Source organism: Syngnathus scovelli, chromosome 4 (assembly GCF_024217435.2).
Source record: "Syngnathus scovelli strain Florida chromosome 4, RoL_Ssco_1.2, whole genome shotgun sequence".
Classification (NCBI taxonomy): Eukaryota; Metazoa; Chordata; class Actinopteri; order Syngnathiformes; family Syngnathidae; genus Syngnathus; species Syngnathus scovelli.
Window position 1 is genome coordinate 14,032,559 of NC_090850.1, and position 19,951 is coordinate 14,052,509.

General features: G+C 43.0%; 1 protein-coding gene across 6 annotated transcripts in view; it reads right to left on the reverse strand.

The window, feature by feature from the left end:
• Nucleotides 1-3,036: 3,036 nt before the first annotated feature.
• The window catches only part of zfhx3b (zinc finger homeobox 3b), a 260,384-nt gene continuing 243,469 nt past the window's right edge, over nt 3,037-19,951 (reverse strand). For 5 of the 6 annotated variants that reach the window (XM_049718658.2, XM_049718656.2, XM_049718659.2 and 2 more), the window contains 5 exons: nt 18,421-18,557; nt 17,716-17,916; nt 15,717-15,834; nt 10,018-15,552; nt 3,037-9,544 (listed from right to left, as the gene is read on the reverse strand). In XM_049718658.2, the coding sequence (XP_049574615.1) occupies nt 7,797-9,544; nt 10,018-15,552; nt 15,717-15,834; nt 17,716-17,916; nt 18,421-18,557 (7,739 nt within the window). In that variant the 3' untranslated portion in view covers nt 3,037-7,796. The remainder of the gene's footprint in view (nt 9,545-10,017; nt 15,553-15,716; nt 15,835-17,715; nt 17,917-18,420; nt 18,558-19,951) is intronic. The other variant, XM_049718660.2, reaches the window with a different exon arrangement.

Sequence of the window (19,951 nt, forward strand, 5' to 3'; positions counted from 1 at the left end):
CGTGAAATATGATGCTGCACCTCCAAGCTGCGCCTCTCGCTTCCCTAATAACAACACCCTTCCTCAGCCGTGGCCTCAATGAATCCTTTTTTTGTGTGTGCCACAAACACACAAGACTAATTCTATTTCTTTAAAAACATCTTCCCATATGAGAGCGATGTTTACATGTGTAAAGTGACATCATGTTGCCCCCCTCCGCCCCTTTCTGCTGTTTTATTACTCTTAAATCATGTCCACCGAGGGACATTTGAAGACAGATCAAGGAGAAGCCAAATTCTTTCCCTTCAGCTTGAACGTCCAAAGGGATTTAACAGACTCTTCTCAGACAATCTGTGAAACACATTTACGAGGAAAGGATACACCACCTGATGGTTCGGCTCTGACATGGTACACCCATTATCATTTTGCATACGAGAGCAGAATGAGGTGTAATAATTGATCTCTCATGTACTTGCACTCGCGCTCCCACAACACTGTCATCGCGGCGTTGTTTCAAGGGGAACGCACTCGAGAGCGGAGCGCACTAGAAGCCTTTTCAATGCATCATCACATTGAGGTTACAGAAATGACACGAAAGGCACTTTGAAGTTGAGGCAAATTCACCTTTATTTCTGCTCCAACGCATGATTTATTAAGGGCTAAAAGTGGGGAAACGAGACAAGGAAAGGGGCAGATAAAGGATAAAGAAGGACAAACGCATTCCCTGCACATATTCTCTTCATTATGAGTGATGGGGGGGGTTGGGGGGGCTGATCATTCAATTACCAACTGCCGTCACAGGCTAATATTGCCGCCTGTCAGGGCCCATTCCGACTCAGATTTGGTCGGACTTGTTCTGATGGAGCTCATTTCCTGTTAAACAGAACCAGAAGGTGCTGCGAAAACGGCGATACTTGATCCTGTGTTCAAGAGACGGGGAAATGCTGCAGCACAGCCCTGGGCCTGCTATGACTGGCCGCACACCTTCCCAGCATGGATCCTGGAGGGAAGGCAGTTTACCTGCCACTCACTCCAATAGCACAACTGGGTCAAGAACAATGCGTTTCTCTGAAAACTAATGGCTTGCTTGGATTTCAAATTTTTGACAGCTGAAATCAATCTTTGCTCTTCACAGTCATCTCCATTATGATGCCCTTGCTTGTGCAGAACACTTTATATGCAGAAAGGGCCTTGAGGTACTGCACAGTAAATTATAGTCAACTTTGAACGTTTGACTTGGTGTGAATATGACGCGACTAGTTTTAGCAGACCCCAACGGGAAGGAACTGACACATTTTGGCTGCTGCTTGTTTTTCAGATTTTTTTTCAAGTTAAAATGGTTTACAAAAAACTTGGTACGGTAAATACTCGCTGACTCCATTGGACCTCAGCCGCCTTTCTGGAGCTGGTGAGCCAGTAAGCTCTCCTCATTTGTCATGCTGTGGTGGATTTTGCTCCTTTCTCCTGATTCTGTAGCACTGGTTCCTTTTCAGCTTTGGCTGTGGCCCTGCCATGAACATCCTTGTGGTTTCTCAAACTTGGCTATCGGACGCATAATTAACTAAACTCAAATGGGCAACATGCTTATTGAGGTTGGCAAGGACCTTTTCTTTTCTAAGTGGGATATTTTGTACTCCTTACCAGTTCTGCCTGTCTAGATCAATCGATCCTAAACTCATTATACTGAAAAAAAAAAAAAAAGAAGTCATTTAGGGTTACATCACAGTGCATACTAGAGTGCTGGTTAAAGCAAGCTTTTTTTTTTTTTATATACATATTTTTTTATATCTCACTTCATTTGCTAAATTTGGCGCATCACTCCACAACTTGGCCTCAATGCAAAGATACTGTAACAGTTATGGATGGGTTCATTTCTACATTTGCCCAAGGTTTGGATCTTATTTTTCTCAGTACAGTACAGTATTTTAAGGAGTGCCCTGCAGGCTAATTTATCTATCTATCATGGTTAAAACGCCATCTAAAATAGCCGTGGTTGCCTTTTGTATTTCATATGTATTTTTTGGAATATGTCAAAAATTGACAGCTGAAAGGTGGAACCCTAACCCCATCACTGACGAATAATGAATGAGTTATTGAGACGCATTGAGAATTATAATTAAATATGGGGGCAAGTATTACAGAGGTGGGCTATTCTCCTCACACCGCCCAAGGCCTGTGTTAGGCCGAGGCGCTAACCCAATTTCACAGTGTGACTTGGTCTGGCCTGTTTCAATGCACTATCACAGTGTGAGTGCCATCTGGTCCTGGCCTGTGAAGGAAATGGCCTTGCTTTTCACACAGATCAGATTAGGGTGTTTTTAATTCATTTGGGATGTGCCCTTGTGTGTTAATTGGCTCAACATGGCCAGTGAATCTCGCCTCTTGCTCAAGAAAGGCTGCCCTCTCCTTTGGAGGTTTAGGTTTCCTTAAAAATCTTTTTTCATCTGTTTTCACATATTTCAAAGAAACTATCTGTAACACCTTTAAATAGAAGTTGCATAAGCTCTTCTATGAAAACATTTAAGTCCTGTTGCAATCCACTTTTATTAAGTTCAATCACGGGTATTGCAGTGAATTTTTACATTGGTTGACTAGATAATTTGTCATGTGGACACAGTTGTGGCAAGTTAATGTCAGCAAAGAAAAGACAAACAAACCAATGAATCAGAAATAAAATTACTCATAATACCAGTAATTCAATATTTAGGTCATTGGATACTACTTGCCACTAAGGTTGGACCAATTAGTTGACTAACCGAAGTTCCATTTAACTACTCTGCGTCAATGTTTGAAGCTTAAAATCAAATAATTACACCTCATCTTCATGCAGTAAAATTAATCAAATTGAGTTGTCAAAATATTGGACACCTCATTCGGCCTGCACAATATGAATTTCGGTAGGCTGTAAGACAAAAAATATATAAACAATGCGGCCCGCGATTAAAATGAGTTTGACACCCCTGACCTATAGGAAAAAATACCTGAAATGTATTTGAATGGAGAATGGAATGTATATTTTCTTTTTATATTGCAAGTAATATTTTACAGACTCAGGTATGAGGTGTGAATCACTTTATTCATACAGTCCATCAGAAAAGAGAAGAATGAGTCCAAAGCCCAAGAGTCTATGCTCATACTTATTTTAATGTATCACAATGAGCAAGAAACATACTTGATGAAATATTTTCAAAGGAGTATATTCAATTAACATCTACAATCAACTTAACTAGGACAACAAGGTTTTGTGACAAAAGTTTCTTTAAAAGTCTGAAGTTCCATGTGGTTTGTATGTATGTCAGTTTCCATGTCATTTGGTACAGTCTGGAAATCTTCATCATATAATTACAGTAACAAAAAAGCTAACAAGACTACAGTATAGAAAAGACATCAAGAACAACATTTTTGGTTTAACTTGCTCTTTTTTGTACATTGCAAGGCTGTTTTTTTTTTCTACCCTCAGCCGGGCTGCCTGGAGCCCCAGAGCCATGCTTATGAGGCTCGAACGAGGAGTCATTTAAGGAAACAAAAAAAAGTCTAAAAGTTTAAAAAAAAAAAAAAAGAAACCAAAAGATACAATTGTGGCACCAGAAGTCACAAAAGGAACAGATCGCCCCAAGTAACAGTTCATCTTTGACGTTGGAGCAAATGGTTGTTTGGTTGTTAGTTTGGTTGTTGATTTTGGTTAATACGCTTTTCTTTAAGTGTACAACTGCCTCTTTTTCCAAGAAATGACAGTTTGGAGAACCCAACCCCACCCTCTGCTGTTAATTTCTCTTTTTTCTTCTTTGACCACATAACCAACAGAGAGAGGGGCGAGCTGCCGCGTGACTTGAGAGCTTTACTTGTCTACCATAGACAAGCGGAGGGGAAAGGGAGACAGGTAGCAACGTGGAGGAGGGGAAAGAGGCCAGCGTCTCTGTCCGTCCTTTCCTGAAATTTGGGGAAACATCCATCAAAGGGTCAGAAGCGGAGGCAGATGGGGAGAAAGAAAAGAGGAAAGAGCAGCTGCAGTCAAGATTCTGTTCTCTCTCTCTGTCTGTCTATCACACAACATCCATCGGTTCCAGAGTCCATTCTCGTCGTCACTAATCAGATAAGGAGGTGGTATTTAAAGCTGTTTCGGAGCCTGCCCTCGGCTCCCATGCCCAGTTTCGGTGTGGCCACGGCCCCTCGTGTCCTCCTGATAAGAGCTCCAAAGATTCCCAGAGTCTTTTTTTTTTTGTTTCTTTTCAGTCCTTCTTCATCTCAGAAACAAACAAAAAGTGATGTCTTGATTTAAATATATTTGTATCTGTATACTGGTACACGCGCCTTTTCACAGTGGGCAAAGATGACCTCTTCGGCATAACCTTGTTGCTTTTTGAATGTCCATCAAATATCCCAATGTAAGTATTGTGGAGGCAGATACCCACAAACACATTTCGATAAAATATACACTTTTTTTCGGGGGGCGGGGGTGTACAAATGTTCTTTTGTTGACTGCATAAAGCTTTTGCCACATTCATGTGATCAATCGGAGTAAAAGCTACCACAGTCACTTTGATCATTAGATTTTCTCAATTACTCTGAATTGCGGCTTGCTTTGTTTTGATGTCTAACACCAAAAAAAAAGGGGGAAATTAATTGGCTCTTATGAAACACATACGCACACGCTTTCTAATTCACATACAGGCCATGCTGGGTGCATCTGATGGAGGGATTGAACTTTCCTCTATACAAGAGCCAAAATGATTACCCTTGAACTTTGGAAAAAGATATATTTGAAATAGCTTTAAAACAATTTTATATATTAAAACAAACAAAAAAAAACTAAATAAAGTGACTGGGACATATTTTTGGATTTGTTTCCTAATTTTAAGAACTTAATTCCAATCTAGTGTTAATTTATGATTGAAAAATTATATACACAGACCACAAAAACATACAAATACTTATAAGAAAACTGAAATACATGTTTGACATTATAGGGAAATTAAAATATATTTAAGGGAAAAAAAAAACAATATAACTTAATTTATGAAATGAAAAAGTACACAATTTCAGGGAGACAGAATTTTCGAGAAGTGGCAAGCTTGGAGAGTCAATCATTGCTCTTAACAACATGCTATGGTATCAACACCAAAAGGCATTAAGATCATTGGGGCGTATACATATATCTATATAAATTGGCTGTACAATATTGGTCAAAAAGAGGTTGTCCACAAATTTAAATAAGTCTTGGTTTTGGTTGAAAAAATATACATTTTTGTTTGTTATCAGTGAAAGCGTGGGGGTACCTATGCACATCCGTTTCCATTGCGATACGATCAAGTGGGTGACTTCTTTGGGACATGAAAGCCTCCTAGCCGTTTGAACCAAGGGACATCTCCAAAAAAACCTCCTAGCGACCAGAAAGAATGCTTTGGAATGAAGATGCCCCTCAAGACCTGTAATCGATGCGTAAAAGTGGCACCCTGCTTACACACGGGACAAGTCATTGCTGGATTTCCCTGCGAGGGAGTAGGGCGGGGGGTGGAGGGCAATCACACCGCAGGTAAAAAGCTATCACTCGCCTTTTTTGAAACTAGTTTTATGTTGACTGGCAAAAATATGATTAAAACCTAGGAGACACATCAGTACCAGATGTATTATATACACTTTTTGGTAACCACCATTACTTGCCTAACAAGTAAGCAACAATCTCGACTGGATGGAGTGAGTGTTCCATGTCTGCACAGATGGATCTTTCAGTAAAAATGTACACAACAGTGGAGTGAAAATAGATTGACACTTAAAAGAATTCAAATGACAAAAGATCAGTCCTTGCGTTTAAACAAAGAAAATAACATTGTGGTATTTGGAATGCACCGTTCTTCACAAACGTCATAGATCATTGGCTTCAAAACATTGGTCTGTCCAAAAGAAAAATCAGCAAAATGTCCTTTGGAACATACATATTCACAGTCTTCAAAGTTCCGTTTTTGCAACAAGAAACAAAAAAGGTGTTGCAGAGAGGCAAGAAATTGGTTTATTGTTTGTTTTTGTTAAAGCTTCGCCAAAAGCAAAATGAGCATGCATCTAGGTTTTTTTTTTCCTTTAAAAATTTTACATTAGCAGCAAAATGTATGTCCTCGAAGACCAGACCTAATACATGATCTTTAAAAAAAAAAAATTGACATTTGAATGTGTCAAAAGTCAAACAAAGATTCATAACTATCTTACAAACTGCAATGGCTCTGTAACGGTGCTACTCCACAATGCAAGGACGAGGGCCCTTTTTGGTTTTTGGTATCTACGTAAAAAAGCCACCCGTTTGCTCGCAAGGAAGCAAAAACGGTAACTCTGATGCGTACTCCTTTATCTTTTAAAACTTTGTTTTCTTTCCTTTAAAAACAGCAACAAATTATCAAGTATAAAGAAGCCTCTTTTCTCATCTTTATGCACCAATGGTGAAAAGTGTTCAGTCTTTGGATTTTCTTTTTGTCTTAAAGCATGAGAATTATTATTAGTATTCTTTTTTTCATTTGCATGAATGACAACAAAATTAAAAGTGTAGCCACACAGAGGACCTGCATCGCATCTACAAATACAGGACAGCCAAGGGAAATAAGTGCGGGGAGAAGAACACATAGAGTGAGAAATGGGAGTCAGACAGTAATAAGTGCACGAAGGTAACCAAAAAAAATTAAATAAAATTAGAATTTCATTATTTCACTCACAACTTGTTTTCATCCAGTTGATGGATGCAGTACCAACTGACCCATACGTTTTAAATAACGCTTAAAGCGGTTCCTTCCTTGTCAGGAGAGGAATTTGGATGAATATCTCCCTAGAAGGTTGTGAATGAGACAGAAATATCATTTGGATAAATTACCCATTGCCCATTATCTAATCTATCGGAATGATCAAGACAACATCAAATGAAGTGTCTTAAAGTTGGACAATACAAAAGCTAAATGTACACGAAAAAAATGTCAGGCTACCAAACTGCTTCAATTCACTTCCAATCCAGCAATCTACATAACACCACAATATCTGGAACCTTTATAAATACAGAGGGATGGGTTTTTTTTTTTGTTTCCTTTAAAAACTCAATTATTCATGGCCCATTTTTACATCAGCAATGGTCTCTTTGTATGAATGGATAACAATTCTTCTCCCATCTATTCTTTTGTTCAACAGTAAAACTCAGCCAATTATCTGCCATTTTAATGCCCATAAAAATGCCTTATTAATTTCCACTCCAATTAAAATGTTGTGGTTAATCAAGATATGAAGAAAAACAAGCATGTCAAACATGGGTTTGTGTAACAGAACAAAACATTTGCGAGCCATTGACCTGAGAATAAAATAGACATTACATTATTATTTTACTTTTGCAAGCCATTGGTATCTGAATGCTTAAATAGCAAGAACATGGACCGGACTATTCTCCCATACAGTACATACTGGCTTTTTGTGAGTGTGCTATTAAATATAAATTATTACTAAACAAAAGGGTATCTTCTCTACTCAGAATTTTTCAAAGGGTTTCTTGGGCCATTTGTCAGCATTCCTCCTCATCACTCTTTTCTCTTCTCATATATTATTAATATGCGTGTGTTTCAGTTGAACAAAATGGAAACCAGCATGTTGATATGGGAAAACAATCCACTAACATTAAGTTTTTGGTTACAAGCTTTGGAATTGCAGTAAGTCTTTACATCTTTTTTTTTCTGAAATTGGTTTGTATACCTTTAACGTATTTAACATTGCTGCTTTTTCTGATTTTTTCCATTTGTGTTTTTTTTTTCATTTTTGTCTTTTTTTTTAAACATTGTCCATCAACGAAAGCTCTTTTACAATCTGATGGAGTCTGTTCCTACACTAGCGAGATTACTACTACAAGTACTGTCTTTGACAAAGCCAGGTTGCTGCGGCTCGTCCGCCGTCCTGCCCAGTCTGTCTGCCGACTTCTGACTGCTGTCAGAGTCAGACTCGTCAGTAAAGACGTCTGTTGGTATCGAGGTCTGAACTCCTGAGGTGCTCAATGAACTTGAGGTAACCGTTGAGGGTGAGGACACTGGAGGAAACAGGGAGGAAGCATAGGAGGGACTGGCATTGGGCTTGCCGACTAAAGCTCTGGAGAAAGGGGCCTGGGGCCAGGATTTGCTGGCGGCTGTGGCGTTGAGCTGTGTAGTGGTGGTGGAGGAGGAGGAGGAGGAGCTAAGGGGGGTGGACCCGGCAGATGATGGCATGGTAGCTGATGTCGTTGGTGGGGGAGTGGGACTGCTGATGGGATGAGTGGCAGACTGCGAGGTAGATGTGGTGTTAGGAGTGGGGAAGCAGGCTGAAGAGTGAGGTAATAAACTAGTAGCGTGCTCTTTGGCATTTCTGGCTGATCGCTTGATTGTTCTGTGTTTGTGCAAAGCTGATTCCAGATGTTGACCGAGCGCTTTTTCCCCATCCAACGTAGTGTCACAAGCCAGGCAGTCGTAGAGACTTCCAACCACTGCACCTACGCCACTGGGGACCCGCAGCAACATCTCTTGCAGGTTTGCCACAGATTGACCGAAAAAACAGTTGGACTTAAGGTGGCTGATAGCCGCTTCTTCCTTGGTGAAAACTGCTTGACACTTCCGGCATGCCAGTTTATACTGCGCCTTGGGGACGATGAACTGGTCTAGATGAGGGTCCACAGCTTTGCCATCCAACTCATTCTGTTCAGCGGATGCGTTATTATGAGTGGAGGAGGTGGAAGATGTGTTGGGAGATGCGCTGTGGTGGTTGCCCTTTTGCTCCTCTGTTTTCACCTGATCTCTGGCCGCTTCTTTCCGATCCCCCGAGGATTTAGGGGGAGCTTGAGTTTGGCTCGCCTTGGGTTGCTGGATCTGCTGAAGCTGCCTCTGCTGCTGTTGTAGTGCTTCCTGCAAGCTCTGCTGATATTGCTGGTAATGCTGCAGCAGGGATCCCGGAGACAGGCCCATCAGTGCTTGTGACAATGCAGGGTTGTAGGGGAAGAGACTTTCCATACCATACATTGGTTGCAGGTAACCACCTTGGAGAGCGCCGGGGATCTGCGGGGTGTAGTATGGAGAAAAGCCAGGCATGAAGTAGGGAAGGAACTGGTTTGTGAGAAGAGCTGTAGGGTCTGAAGCCAAGGCAGCCTGCAGGGCTTGTAGCTGGGCAGGATCTACCACATATTCCATGCCGGGTGTAGGCATAGAGGTGGCGGGAACAGCTGGGTCTGGCTTTTCCTTCTTGGCGCTGGCAGCAGAAGTAGAAGGAGCAGGGGTACTTCCAGTTGATGACGGGGTTGAGGGCTTCTCCGGCTTTTCCTTGGGCTTCTCCTTTTCTCTCAACCTCTCAACTTCACGCTCTTTGGAGTGTTCGGCACGGGAGACGGACGGGGTGCTTGAGGAAATGGAGTTGGATGTAGCGGTGGGGCTCGAGTGGGACGTGGATGTATTTGTCTGCGCTGGGCTCGATGTGGACAGAGATGATGATGAGGGAGGCTTGTTGGGCAATCCAGATGTTGGCAAGCTTGGCGAGGGAACACTGGCACCAGGCATGTTTAGCAGGTTTGAAGGTTTAGGAGGAGTTAAAGCTGCAGATTGGTAGTGCAAAAAACAGAACAACAGTTAACTGAGTTCAGGTAGGAGTATCCCCTTAAAGAAATAACTTTTTTTTTTTTTTTACCAATATCAACTCATAAGCACATGTAACTTTGCTCTTATGTGTTATCCAAAATCCAATTGCCAAGTAAATATTTTCCTTCCAGGGTTTGTATACAAGCTTTGTTTGAAAGGAATATACAGTCGTGGGAATACACTAAAGGGAGCAAGATTCAATTTGTGGACTATGATTGCTCTGCTTCTGTGACTTGGTGCTACAAATTTGTTGTATTTGATAATGTATTCTTGTACAGTACATTTTCTTATAAAAGAATAACGTTAGCGGTACTTCAATCACAGTTTGTGTATGTTTTAAACTGTGATTACTATTATATTGAAAATTTGAATTGTCGTCATAGCAGGTCAAAAAAAAAATCAAAAGAAAACAGAAAAAACAGCAACATACCTGAGTTAGACGAATTAAAGCTGGAAAGAGAGGGGCTTCCAACCCCTGGCAAAAGGACAGGTGGAATGCCTTGTAGATTGGAATAGGCTGACTGGAGATTCAGCGCCTGCATTGCAGGGTTATCAAACATTCCTTGTTGCTGCATGGCCTGCTGCTGCGCCAATCCTAAAACTTCATTGGCCTTCTTAATACGGTCCATCTCTTGCTGAGCCATGAGTTGACGGACAGTGGCTGGGTCAAAGTATTCTTTTTCTTTATCAATCTGACTGCCAATGGTATCCTTAACCTTGGAGATATGCTGCTGGGAGAATATGTGATCACGAACAGAGAGGCGGGCACTGTACTTGACACCACACAAAGTGCATTCAGTTTTCGGCCCCTCATAGGATGTTTGATTTATTCCAAAGTGCTTGGCCATGTTGAGCTTTGCCTTTTTTTCCTTGGCACGGGCATTTTGAAACCATACCTGAACCACTCTCTTTGGAAGTCCAATATCATTGCCAAGTACCTCACATTCCAACATGGTGGGAGTCCTGTAATCATTAAAACAGGACTTCAACACTTTGAGCTGGAGGTTTGTCATTTGGGTTCGGAAGCGCTTTTGACCAGGACGATCACCGCTGTCGATGCTCCTGGTGCCTGAAGCTCCGGGACTTGGCGAACAAGGATCCGCCAGACTGGATGTCTCACTGTGGTCAATTATATGTTCATTTTCACAGTCCTTAGCATAATAGCTTGTAGCAGGGCTTACGAGCCCTGAGGACATCTGGTCATCGTTTTCAAGGATGGGGACAGTGCCCCCAGGCTTAGGCAGGTAGTCACTACTACTCTGGCTGTGTTTTGCATCAGCACTGTCATTGTCAGCATTAGCCTCATCACCCGTAGTTGTATCTGTGATGGCCGTGTTAACAGAGGAACAGTCGTCATTATCCAGTTTGTTTTGATCAAAGCTAAGGTTCACAGCAGACATGGCCGAACCATCAAAATCTTCCATTCCTTCAACTTTAATCGACGAAGGACTTAGAAGAGCCCTGGGAGACGAATCCATTCCTCGATTCACAGGAGACATGGAAGAGCTTTGTCCATCCATATTTGAAGATGACATTTGTGAATAGGCTGATGTCTCCAAGGCATCCAACTTTAATTGGATCCCTTCGTGGTCAGGTAACATACCAGAGAGGGTTAAATTATAACCAGCACGTTTGGCTTCGTGCCAGTGACGAGAGCGAATGTGTGCCTCAAGGGCAGTTTTTGCTTTGAAAAGAGCTCTACAGAAGGGGCACCTCCGATGAGCTTGAGCTGGCCCCACGGCTCTGAACTGGCCTTTTCTCTCCCGTGCTCTAGTATTCTGAAACCAGACTTGCACTACTCTCTTTTTCAGCCCCACCTCATGTGCAATGTGGTCAAGCATCTTACGCGTCGGATTAGAGTCCAATAGGTACTTCTGATAAAGAATCTCGAGCTGCTCAGGCGTGATGGTGGTTCTAAGCCGCTTGTCTCGATGTGGCTCTTCACTGTTTGTGCTGTCGTTCTCTCCTGGGCTTGTGCCAGCTTTTTCCTCCAACTTCCTCTTCAGGGAGTTCATTGTGGATGTGGGGGTGGATGGAGAAGTGGCAGAGCTGCTGGGGATCTGGGGCATTGTCCCAGAGAGTAACTGGCCTGCCAGGAGAGGATTGCTCGGGTCAAATAGCATGAAAGGCATGTCCATTGAGCGGTCAATGAATTGTGGGTGGATGAACTGATTCTGCACAGAGAGGAAGTGTAATTGCTGGTGCTCCTGCCAATGCTCAAAGGAGGGGAAGCCAATCTTGCACTGATCACACTGGTATGGGATGAGCTGCTGTGCCATTTGTTGTGGAGCCGAACTCATGTGGGGATTGTGGCTCAAGTGAGAGCTTTGGGAGGGGGGCTGGCTTGTCTGAGAAGCTGACGGACCACACTGCAGTTGCTGTTGAGTGAAGGAAGAAGAGGAATGTTTGTTGGGCTTTGAAATAGGTTGGACATTCTCTTCTCTCTGATGTCTATGCTTTTGTGAATCTGATTGAGGTTGGGGTACATTTTCTTGCTTAATAGAGGTCTTATTTGGGGAATCGGTTGAAATGTCAGGTACATCTTTTGATTTCTCCTCATGGAGGTTTGAGGTGGTTGCTGGTGACGCCTCCTCCTTATCAGCTGTGGGGAGATGTGAGAATGCCGAAGGTGTAGGTGGAAGTGGGCAGAGACTTGAAGAAGAAGGCATTGGGGTGTGGCAAGAGGAACCAGATGGAGTATAACAATCATTAGAAAGATCAACTGAATCTTCATTTTGGCTGTCATACTGTCCATCCTCATCTTCATCTTTGTAGCACAACTTCTTTTGATGTTTTATGAGATCAAATATTCTCTGGAAGACCAAGTTGCATTTTTTGCACTGGTAGTTCAGATTTGAGGTGCGAATATACCGGTCATTTGAGAGTTCTCGTCTCTCCCCATCTTTCCCACCATCAGTCTGGTTTTCATAATTCTTTCTAGCCTTCTGGCGAGCATTTTGGAACCAAACAACAATGACACGAGTGGGGAGGCTCAAAAGGTTGGAAAGCTGTTCAAACTCATCGTCCTTTGGATAAGCATTGGCATCAAAGAAATCTTGTAAAATTCTCAGCTGGTAGTCTGTAAACCGAGTTCTAGAAGATCTCTTACTTCCATAGAAGTCTTGCTTCTGTGGTTCAGGTGAAGGCGGTTTAGAATCAATTTTGGTATCATCAAGTGTTGTGGTTGGTGGGTTATTGAAGTTGTATGGCGAGTCTTTATTGCGTTGTCTCTCTTTGAAAAGCGTGTTTCTGAACCAGTGCTTTATGACTTTTTGCTGCAGTCCTGATTTATCTGCCATCTCTTTAATTTGATCTTCATTAGGCGAATTGTTTATATCAAAGTATTGTCGCAGAACCCGAAGCTGGTCATCTGTAATGCGTGTCCGTGGCCTCTTATTCTGTTGCTGCTGCAGCATGGCCGGGGTGAGCTGTTGTTGGTAAAGCTGGGCCAAGTCTGAGGCCAGACTGGGTTCAACAGAGGACAGCTGAGGAGTTAACTGGTTGGGCAAAGACTGGAGTGACATGGACTGCATCATTAGTGGTGAAAAGATCGGCAAATCCATTGGCATGGGAATTTGCGGCATTGGAACTGGAGGCTGTGGAGTAGGTACAGTTGGAGGTGTGAGCGCAGCTGCAGACACAGGAATATTTGGTGTAGGAGCTCTTTGGGGTGGAGGGGGTGGGGGAGGAGGTGGAGGAGCTGGAGCAGCCTCTGGTGTAGGAGGTCTCAGTGGATATAGTTTATCGTAATTCTCTCTGTATTCCTTAGCGAATCTCTCAAGGGATCGAAATGGGAAAAAAGCCTGGTGGATATGCTCCTGGTGGCTCTTTAGAATCAGTATGTTTGAAAACAGCTTGCCACAGGCTTCACATTCCAGTTTCTCCAATCCCTCAATGGGATCCACCACTCTTGTGATCCCACCTGGTCCACTTGATCCTGTCGGCCCAGTTCCCCTTTTCTGGGCTTTTTGTTTATTTTCATTATACTGAATAACTAACTCAAACCCAAAATTTTCCAGCAGGGCTTTGGTTGCATTTCCACGAGCATCTGAAGCAATCCTTGGCGGAAGTAAGCCAGAGTCATGGTTAATACTAGTTGAAATGTGTTGAATGTCCTTCTTTTCCTTTAGTTTTTCCATTGAATCTTTGTTGACCTCCTCGTTCTTTTCAGTCGCATCTCTGTCTCTCTGAATGTCTTTCTCACTTTGTGAAGAGGGAGGCTTCTGCTTTTTTTCAATCTGCTGGTGGAGCGAAGCACTCTGTTGCAGCAATGCCATCTGTCCCTGTGCCTGTGAGTGAGGCGGTGCCTGCTGCTGCTGCTGTTGCTGCTGCTGCTGCTGCAGCTGCTGCTGCTGCTGTTGATGCTGTTGCACTTGCTGCTGAAGGTGGTGATGCATCAGTTGCTGCTGCAAGCAGCTCTGTTGAGCTGAGTTCTTTAGATCTTCTAGCAGCGAGGCGGTGGTTGCTCCTGTTAGACCAAGTGCTGAATTACTGATGTTAATCTCTGGGTTTAGCTGAAATTCTGCTCCAGGGATGTAGAAAGGAAACAGCAACTGCTGCTGCTGTAAAGGGAGAAGTGCATCAGTGGTCATGGGGAAGTGCTGCAGAAGTGCTGGGTTGAAGAGCTGTGATTGCAGAAGAGCAGCCTGCTGCTGGAGCTCTTGCTGAAGCTGAGCTTGGGCTTGAGCATGAGCTAATTGCTGTTGTTGTTGCTGTTGTTGTTGTTGAAGTTGCTGTTGTTGTTGTTGTTGTTGTTGTTGTTGTTGTTGTCCCCGTGAAGACAGCATATCTCCATATTTAGCCTTTTTTACTTCATTGTTTTCTGATGGTGAGGACTGGCTGCTAACTGAGCTGCTAGTCTCGTGGCTATGACTCTGGGAGGTGTGGTTTCCTCCAAGAATATTCTGAGCTGTTTGAGACCCAGAAGTGCCATGGTTGGTAGAGTTTGTTGTTGAGTTGCTTGCTGGGCCTGGACTTGCCGTTGAAGTGCTGATGGTCCCTCCAGTAGCACTTGTAGAGCTAGTGATCCCTCCCGCGGCTTCAAGTTTAGCCGCCCTCGCTTTTGTTTGGTGTAGGACGGAGCGCATGTGGATCTCCAAAGTGGAACTCTGGCTATATGCCACATTACAAGTGCCACACTTGAAGGGCTTGTTGTCAGGGCTGCTCGTCGGCTCCGGCTGACCAGTGGTAGACTCCTGAAGCGCTCTCTTCACCTTGTGCAGGTGGGAGACAGAGTTATAGTGCACCAAAAGGATATTCTTCTGTGTGAAGGACTCTTTACAGACAGTGCACTTGAATGGACGAGATGGATCTAAGAATTTCTCCATCGTGAAGTTGGGGCCTTTTCTGAATGGCAAAGCACGTTTTGGTTCAGATCCAGAATCTTCCAGCAGTGAGCCAGATTCACTGCCTGTAGGACTTTGCTTTTCCTCTTGGTCACTCTCATCCCCTTCTTTGTCATCTTCTCCCAGACCTCCATGTTCGTCACCAAGGGCTGGGTCACCCATGACCATAATGTCACCGTTCATCAGTAAGCCCCCGTACAGCTGCTGGATATCAGCTTCACTAAGCTCCAGGTGGCTGGTTTCCAAATGTTTCTTCAAGGCTTGTAGCGTCCTGAAGCTCCGCTGGCAGAGACAGCACATGGTCGCTGCTCGGATCACATGATACTGGGAATGGAGTTGTAGCTTCTCCACAGTCTTGAAGGCCAAGCTACACTGGTTACAACGATACTTGTAGACATGGCGATCAGAAACCGGTAGCTGAGGCCTTTTGTTGTGAACTTCATTGAAATGCATCTGCAGAGAGTTGGATGATTTGAACACTTGATTACAGCCTTTCTTCCAACACAGGAATCCAGTTGCATCATCCTTCTCTGTTTGTTGATCTTCTTGAGGTGACTTGCGAACCTCAACTGTTTCTGTCAGAAGTGAAACTCCCTTTTCCAGATCAGCATCTAAACCATCTGCGGAGAAAGCAGAGTGTTGAGAAATGTCTAACGCCAATTTATTGTACACAATTTTGTATAGTCTAAATGGATTTACAATCATTTATAAAATGTCATTTGAATGTCCCTTAAAAACAAGAGTGTCTTTTGTTTGAGAAAAAGAAAAAAACTCAGACACTAACCAGCTTGTTTTGTTGTATCTTCAGCATTGGCAACAGCATGAGAGGGATTCTGAGACTCTCTTTCTGGACCAGGAACAGGTATGAACATGCTTGCTGGTAGGACATCGGTTGCTGTCACCTAGGGAGGGGGAAAAAGGTTTATTATTATCATTTAATGTTTGAAACCATCTATACCAAATCTAATCCAAGCAGAGTGAATCTTATAGTTTAGTCAAATTAAAAACACATGATTAGTGTGATTGTTCACACATCAGTAAAAATCAACATATTGGAATTGTTCATTTCTGTGTCACTCTTTTCTGGCAGATTGGAGACACAAAACAAAAACAAAACAGAACGATCTGACACAACTATTTTATTAGGCTATTAGAGGGAAAGAACAAAGTATCCCAAGGTCACTTTTAAATTGGCCTGTCTAATTGGCAAACATAGTTCAAAATGGCTATCATCCAGCCAGACCCAGAATTAATGAAGCTCATTTTCATTGCTGCAGCCATACACAGACTGATAATGAAGCACAAAGTGAGAGGGACGGCTGGGTGTTGTAAAGAACTGTTTGTAACTTGTATGCCCCTACAAAAAAAAAAAACCAGTTTTGTTTAATTAGGAAATACATATACACGAGTATGAGAACAGCAGTACCGGGTTCTAAACAGCTGGGGAGCATAATTAAACATTTGTACCAATTATATGATGATGAACTAGCATGAGGCTTTAATTAAAATCCTGTGCTCAAACATTGAAAACACCCATATGGGAGAATAAAAGTGTCCGTAAAAGAAACCTAGAAAGAGGCCTGAAAGACTTCGGGTCGAGAGAATAGAAGTAGATTGGGTGGGATGTGAAGACAATGGAATGATGAAAAGACAAAAGGTAGGTAAGAACATATGATTATACATGCCTGGCAAGAAATAAGTTACCTATTTCAAAATTAATTATGCTCCTCTCCTTGGATAAGTGTAAAGGATAAAGTACTTTTCCATCTGCATTCACTAGATATAAAAATGTGTTGGCTTTAATGTGTCTCCTATTACAGGTCTTCTGTCATGCTACTCTGTAGTGGTTCAGTACATTACAACCTCTATAAAAGAAATAAATATTGCAGTCTACCATACTAATGTGCTCGCCATTTACTTTCGAGATAGGGGGGGGGGGGTGGCCAGGCGGGAGATAGAGCAATGTTTTACTGTGTGATTGTCCGGCCAGCTATTGAGCCGTACAAGATAGAACAGAACAAAGATTTGCTCAGTGATTTACAAGAAAAGGGGGCAAATAAAATTTTATTCCCCCTTTGATGAGCATTATTGGAAGCAAGGAGACCACTTTCAGTAGAGAACAATGCACCAATACACTGCAGTTGATATAAATCTAACTACAGGCTTCAGTATCTCCCCCTCTGTCTGTTTGTTTATAGGAGCAGGCTGCCCGATTAATTAATTAATCAATCATTCTGGGGTTGGGGTTGTAGTTCCTACTGAGCCTTAAGCCTTCATTTTACAGGGCGTTTTGAACAGTTTTGAGGTGAGGCCCTTTTCCTGCCCACTTGAATGAGATTGGTGTCGAAGAATTAAATAACATGGAACACCGTTTTGGGTTTTACTAAAACATACATTGTGAGCCGACATTTGTGACGTTTTACATCACAAATATTCTTCTGGATAAATGGAGAAAAAGTCCAACAGACATTTTCCAATATAGTACAGCAAATCTAATGTATATTGACTTTATTTTTACTTCTTGTGTGTCTAATGGCCATACGTTCGGTTTTGTGTGTTTTCTTGCCCTGTTCTGCATTTATCTGACTCGCTGCACCCACAAGTCTGTATTGTGAACTTTTTAGACTTTTTATATCCACCGTACTCAATTGTAATCGATTTCCCCTGACGCAGGTTGATGACAATAAATCACTTTGAATAACCTACGCACAAGCATAACAAATAACACAAGCTGTTAAAACCCCTGAATAAAAGAGAACTTGTTGTCGACGTTATGGACTTACTGTGGCGATGAGCTTGTCAACACAGTCGGGCGCGACACTGTGCAGGTGCGTGAGGTGAAACTGCAGGTGGATCTTGTTGTTGAGCATGTCCTGGCACAGCGGGCAGCGTAACATGGGCTGGACAGAATGCTGCGTCATCACGTGCATTCTGAGACGGTTCAGGTCCGTGTTGGTGAACTTGCAGTAAGGGCACTGGTACATCTGAGTCAAAGTAGATAGACAAGCGGTTAAGACGGGGTGGGGTGCGTTCACACAGAGTTAATAGGGTGAAATGGCTTTGTGAGAGAAGAGAAGCTGAAGATGAGGAGGGTAGGGTGAGGCAAGCCTTCCCTCAAGCAACCAGATTCCTCTGATCACAGACAAGTGTGTAATAGTGAGAACCACTCACTCTTGGCACCCACTTCAAAGTGCTCTCATCTGTCAAATACCTTATTGATTTTCCACCTTATACACAATTAGCAATGCGACTGCATCAGAGAGGCGAACATTTTTTTGAGGAAAGTTGAAAAGAAAGTCCCGAATATTATGAAAGGGCTGGGCAAGATGAATGCAAAATTCATCCAAAGTAGTTCTACTTCTTCTAATTGGAGTTAAAGTTTTAAGCTGATAAAGAGGGCTTACTAATTGGAGACCAAAAAAAGTCTGACTTTTATGAAGCGCATGCATGGCTGCTCCTCAACAAGTTCTGTGATTTGTGGCGCTCACCTGCTCCGCGGCTCGCTTTTCAGCTGCCCGGGGACGCTTCGAGGACAGCGGGCTCTCAGAGGTCTCCGACCGTGACGAGGGCCTTTTGCTCGGGATCGGGGAATCTGACTGGTGCTGTTCTGAATGGCCGGACACTGCTGAGCAGACACACATGCACAGAGGGATAAAGAGGAGACGTCAAGATGAGTCGAGGCTTGGCAGCACGAGACAGGCCAATCAATATGGGTGAGGGTAAAACGCTAAAGGGCTGTCTTTCGTAAATGTGCCATATCTACATTTAATGGGAAATGGGCAGTATATCACACACTTGTGATTCGTCTTTCATGCTGCTTTTAATGGCAGAGCCAGAAACAACCTCATGTACAAATGTTAGTTTACCACAGGGTGCAGCTTTAGGTTTCACAGCACCTCATAGTTTCTGCCCACATGAGCCTTTCAAATCAAGACAAAGTACATAAGCATGGCCCCTTCGGTTCACATCCATACGAGCTCTCGGATTTGTTCTGAGAAATCCTACGTGTGTATTTTTAGTAAAGCAACAGTTTACCAGCTTGTAATAACAAAATTGTCTCTTTTGTTGTCACGGCGACCCCAGGCTTTTTACATTAGTGGCCTATAGTGGACTAGCCAGTATGCCTCTCATGTTGTGTTAATGATGTTACTATTCAGAATTGTGTGCCATACACTGAAAACCAAAACCATAGTATCATAAAACCATAGGACCATTGGCGATATTCTTACCCATACGAAAAATAATAAAAAGACCAAACTTGCTTCTCTTTTAAGTGTACAGTAAACGATAAAGCAACTTAAGTCTCATCCCATGTTTGAAGAGCAAAGTCTCCCACATGAACAGATGCAAAGCACTTTAAAACTCCTCGTCATTACAAAGAAAGAGAAAATGGAAGTGGCACAAAGTGAATCATCACACTTAAACGCTCAGTTAAGCTGGAGCTTACACAGGACCTCGATTCACTCGGAGCCAGCATGAGAGCTACAAATTCGCGGTGGAACATAAGGAGGTGGCTTGCTACCCACTAACAAGCCCATAAAGAGTTAAAATTGGCCTGATTTGTACAGTCCCAGAAGGGTAAATTGAGAGCACTGCTAGGGCGGGGTGGTTTGGCAGGGGGTCAGGTTAAGCGGGGCTGACCACGCTCTCGCTCCAGACATTAAAATGTCACCTCCAATCAAGAGGAGTTGAGCTGATTACACAGTGGGGAACCTAGCATTGGACGCCGCCGCCTGCTCGATCTCCCAGAGACACTGGGATCAGTCACCAAGGTCCTGTTAGGGTCCAGTCACAGCCAATCCCATTAAACACATCCACCTATAAACAATGGCAATGTTAAACAAAAGGAGAGACTCCCATTCCTGACAGTAACCAACCGCTCAGTCATGGCACTGTCCTCACCAAATCCCCCATCAACACTACTTTAGTACGCTCTGCCTTACTAAGCTTGTGGGGTAACAGCAACCCCAGGCACTGTTGTCTGACTGGCCGTCTTCATTAAATCCAGAATTTCAATCA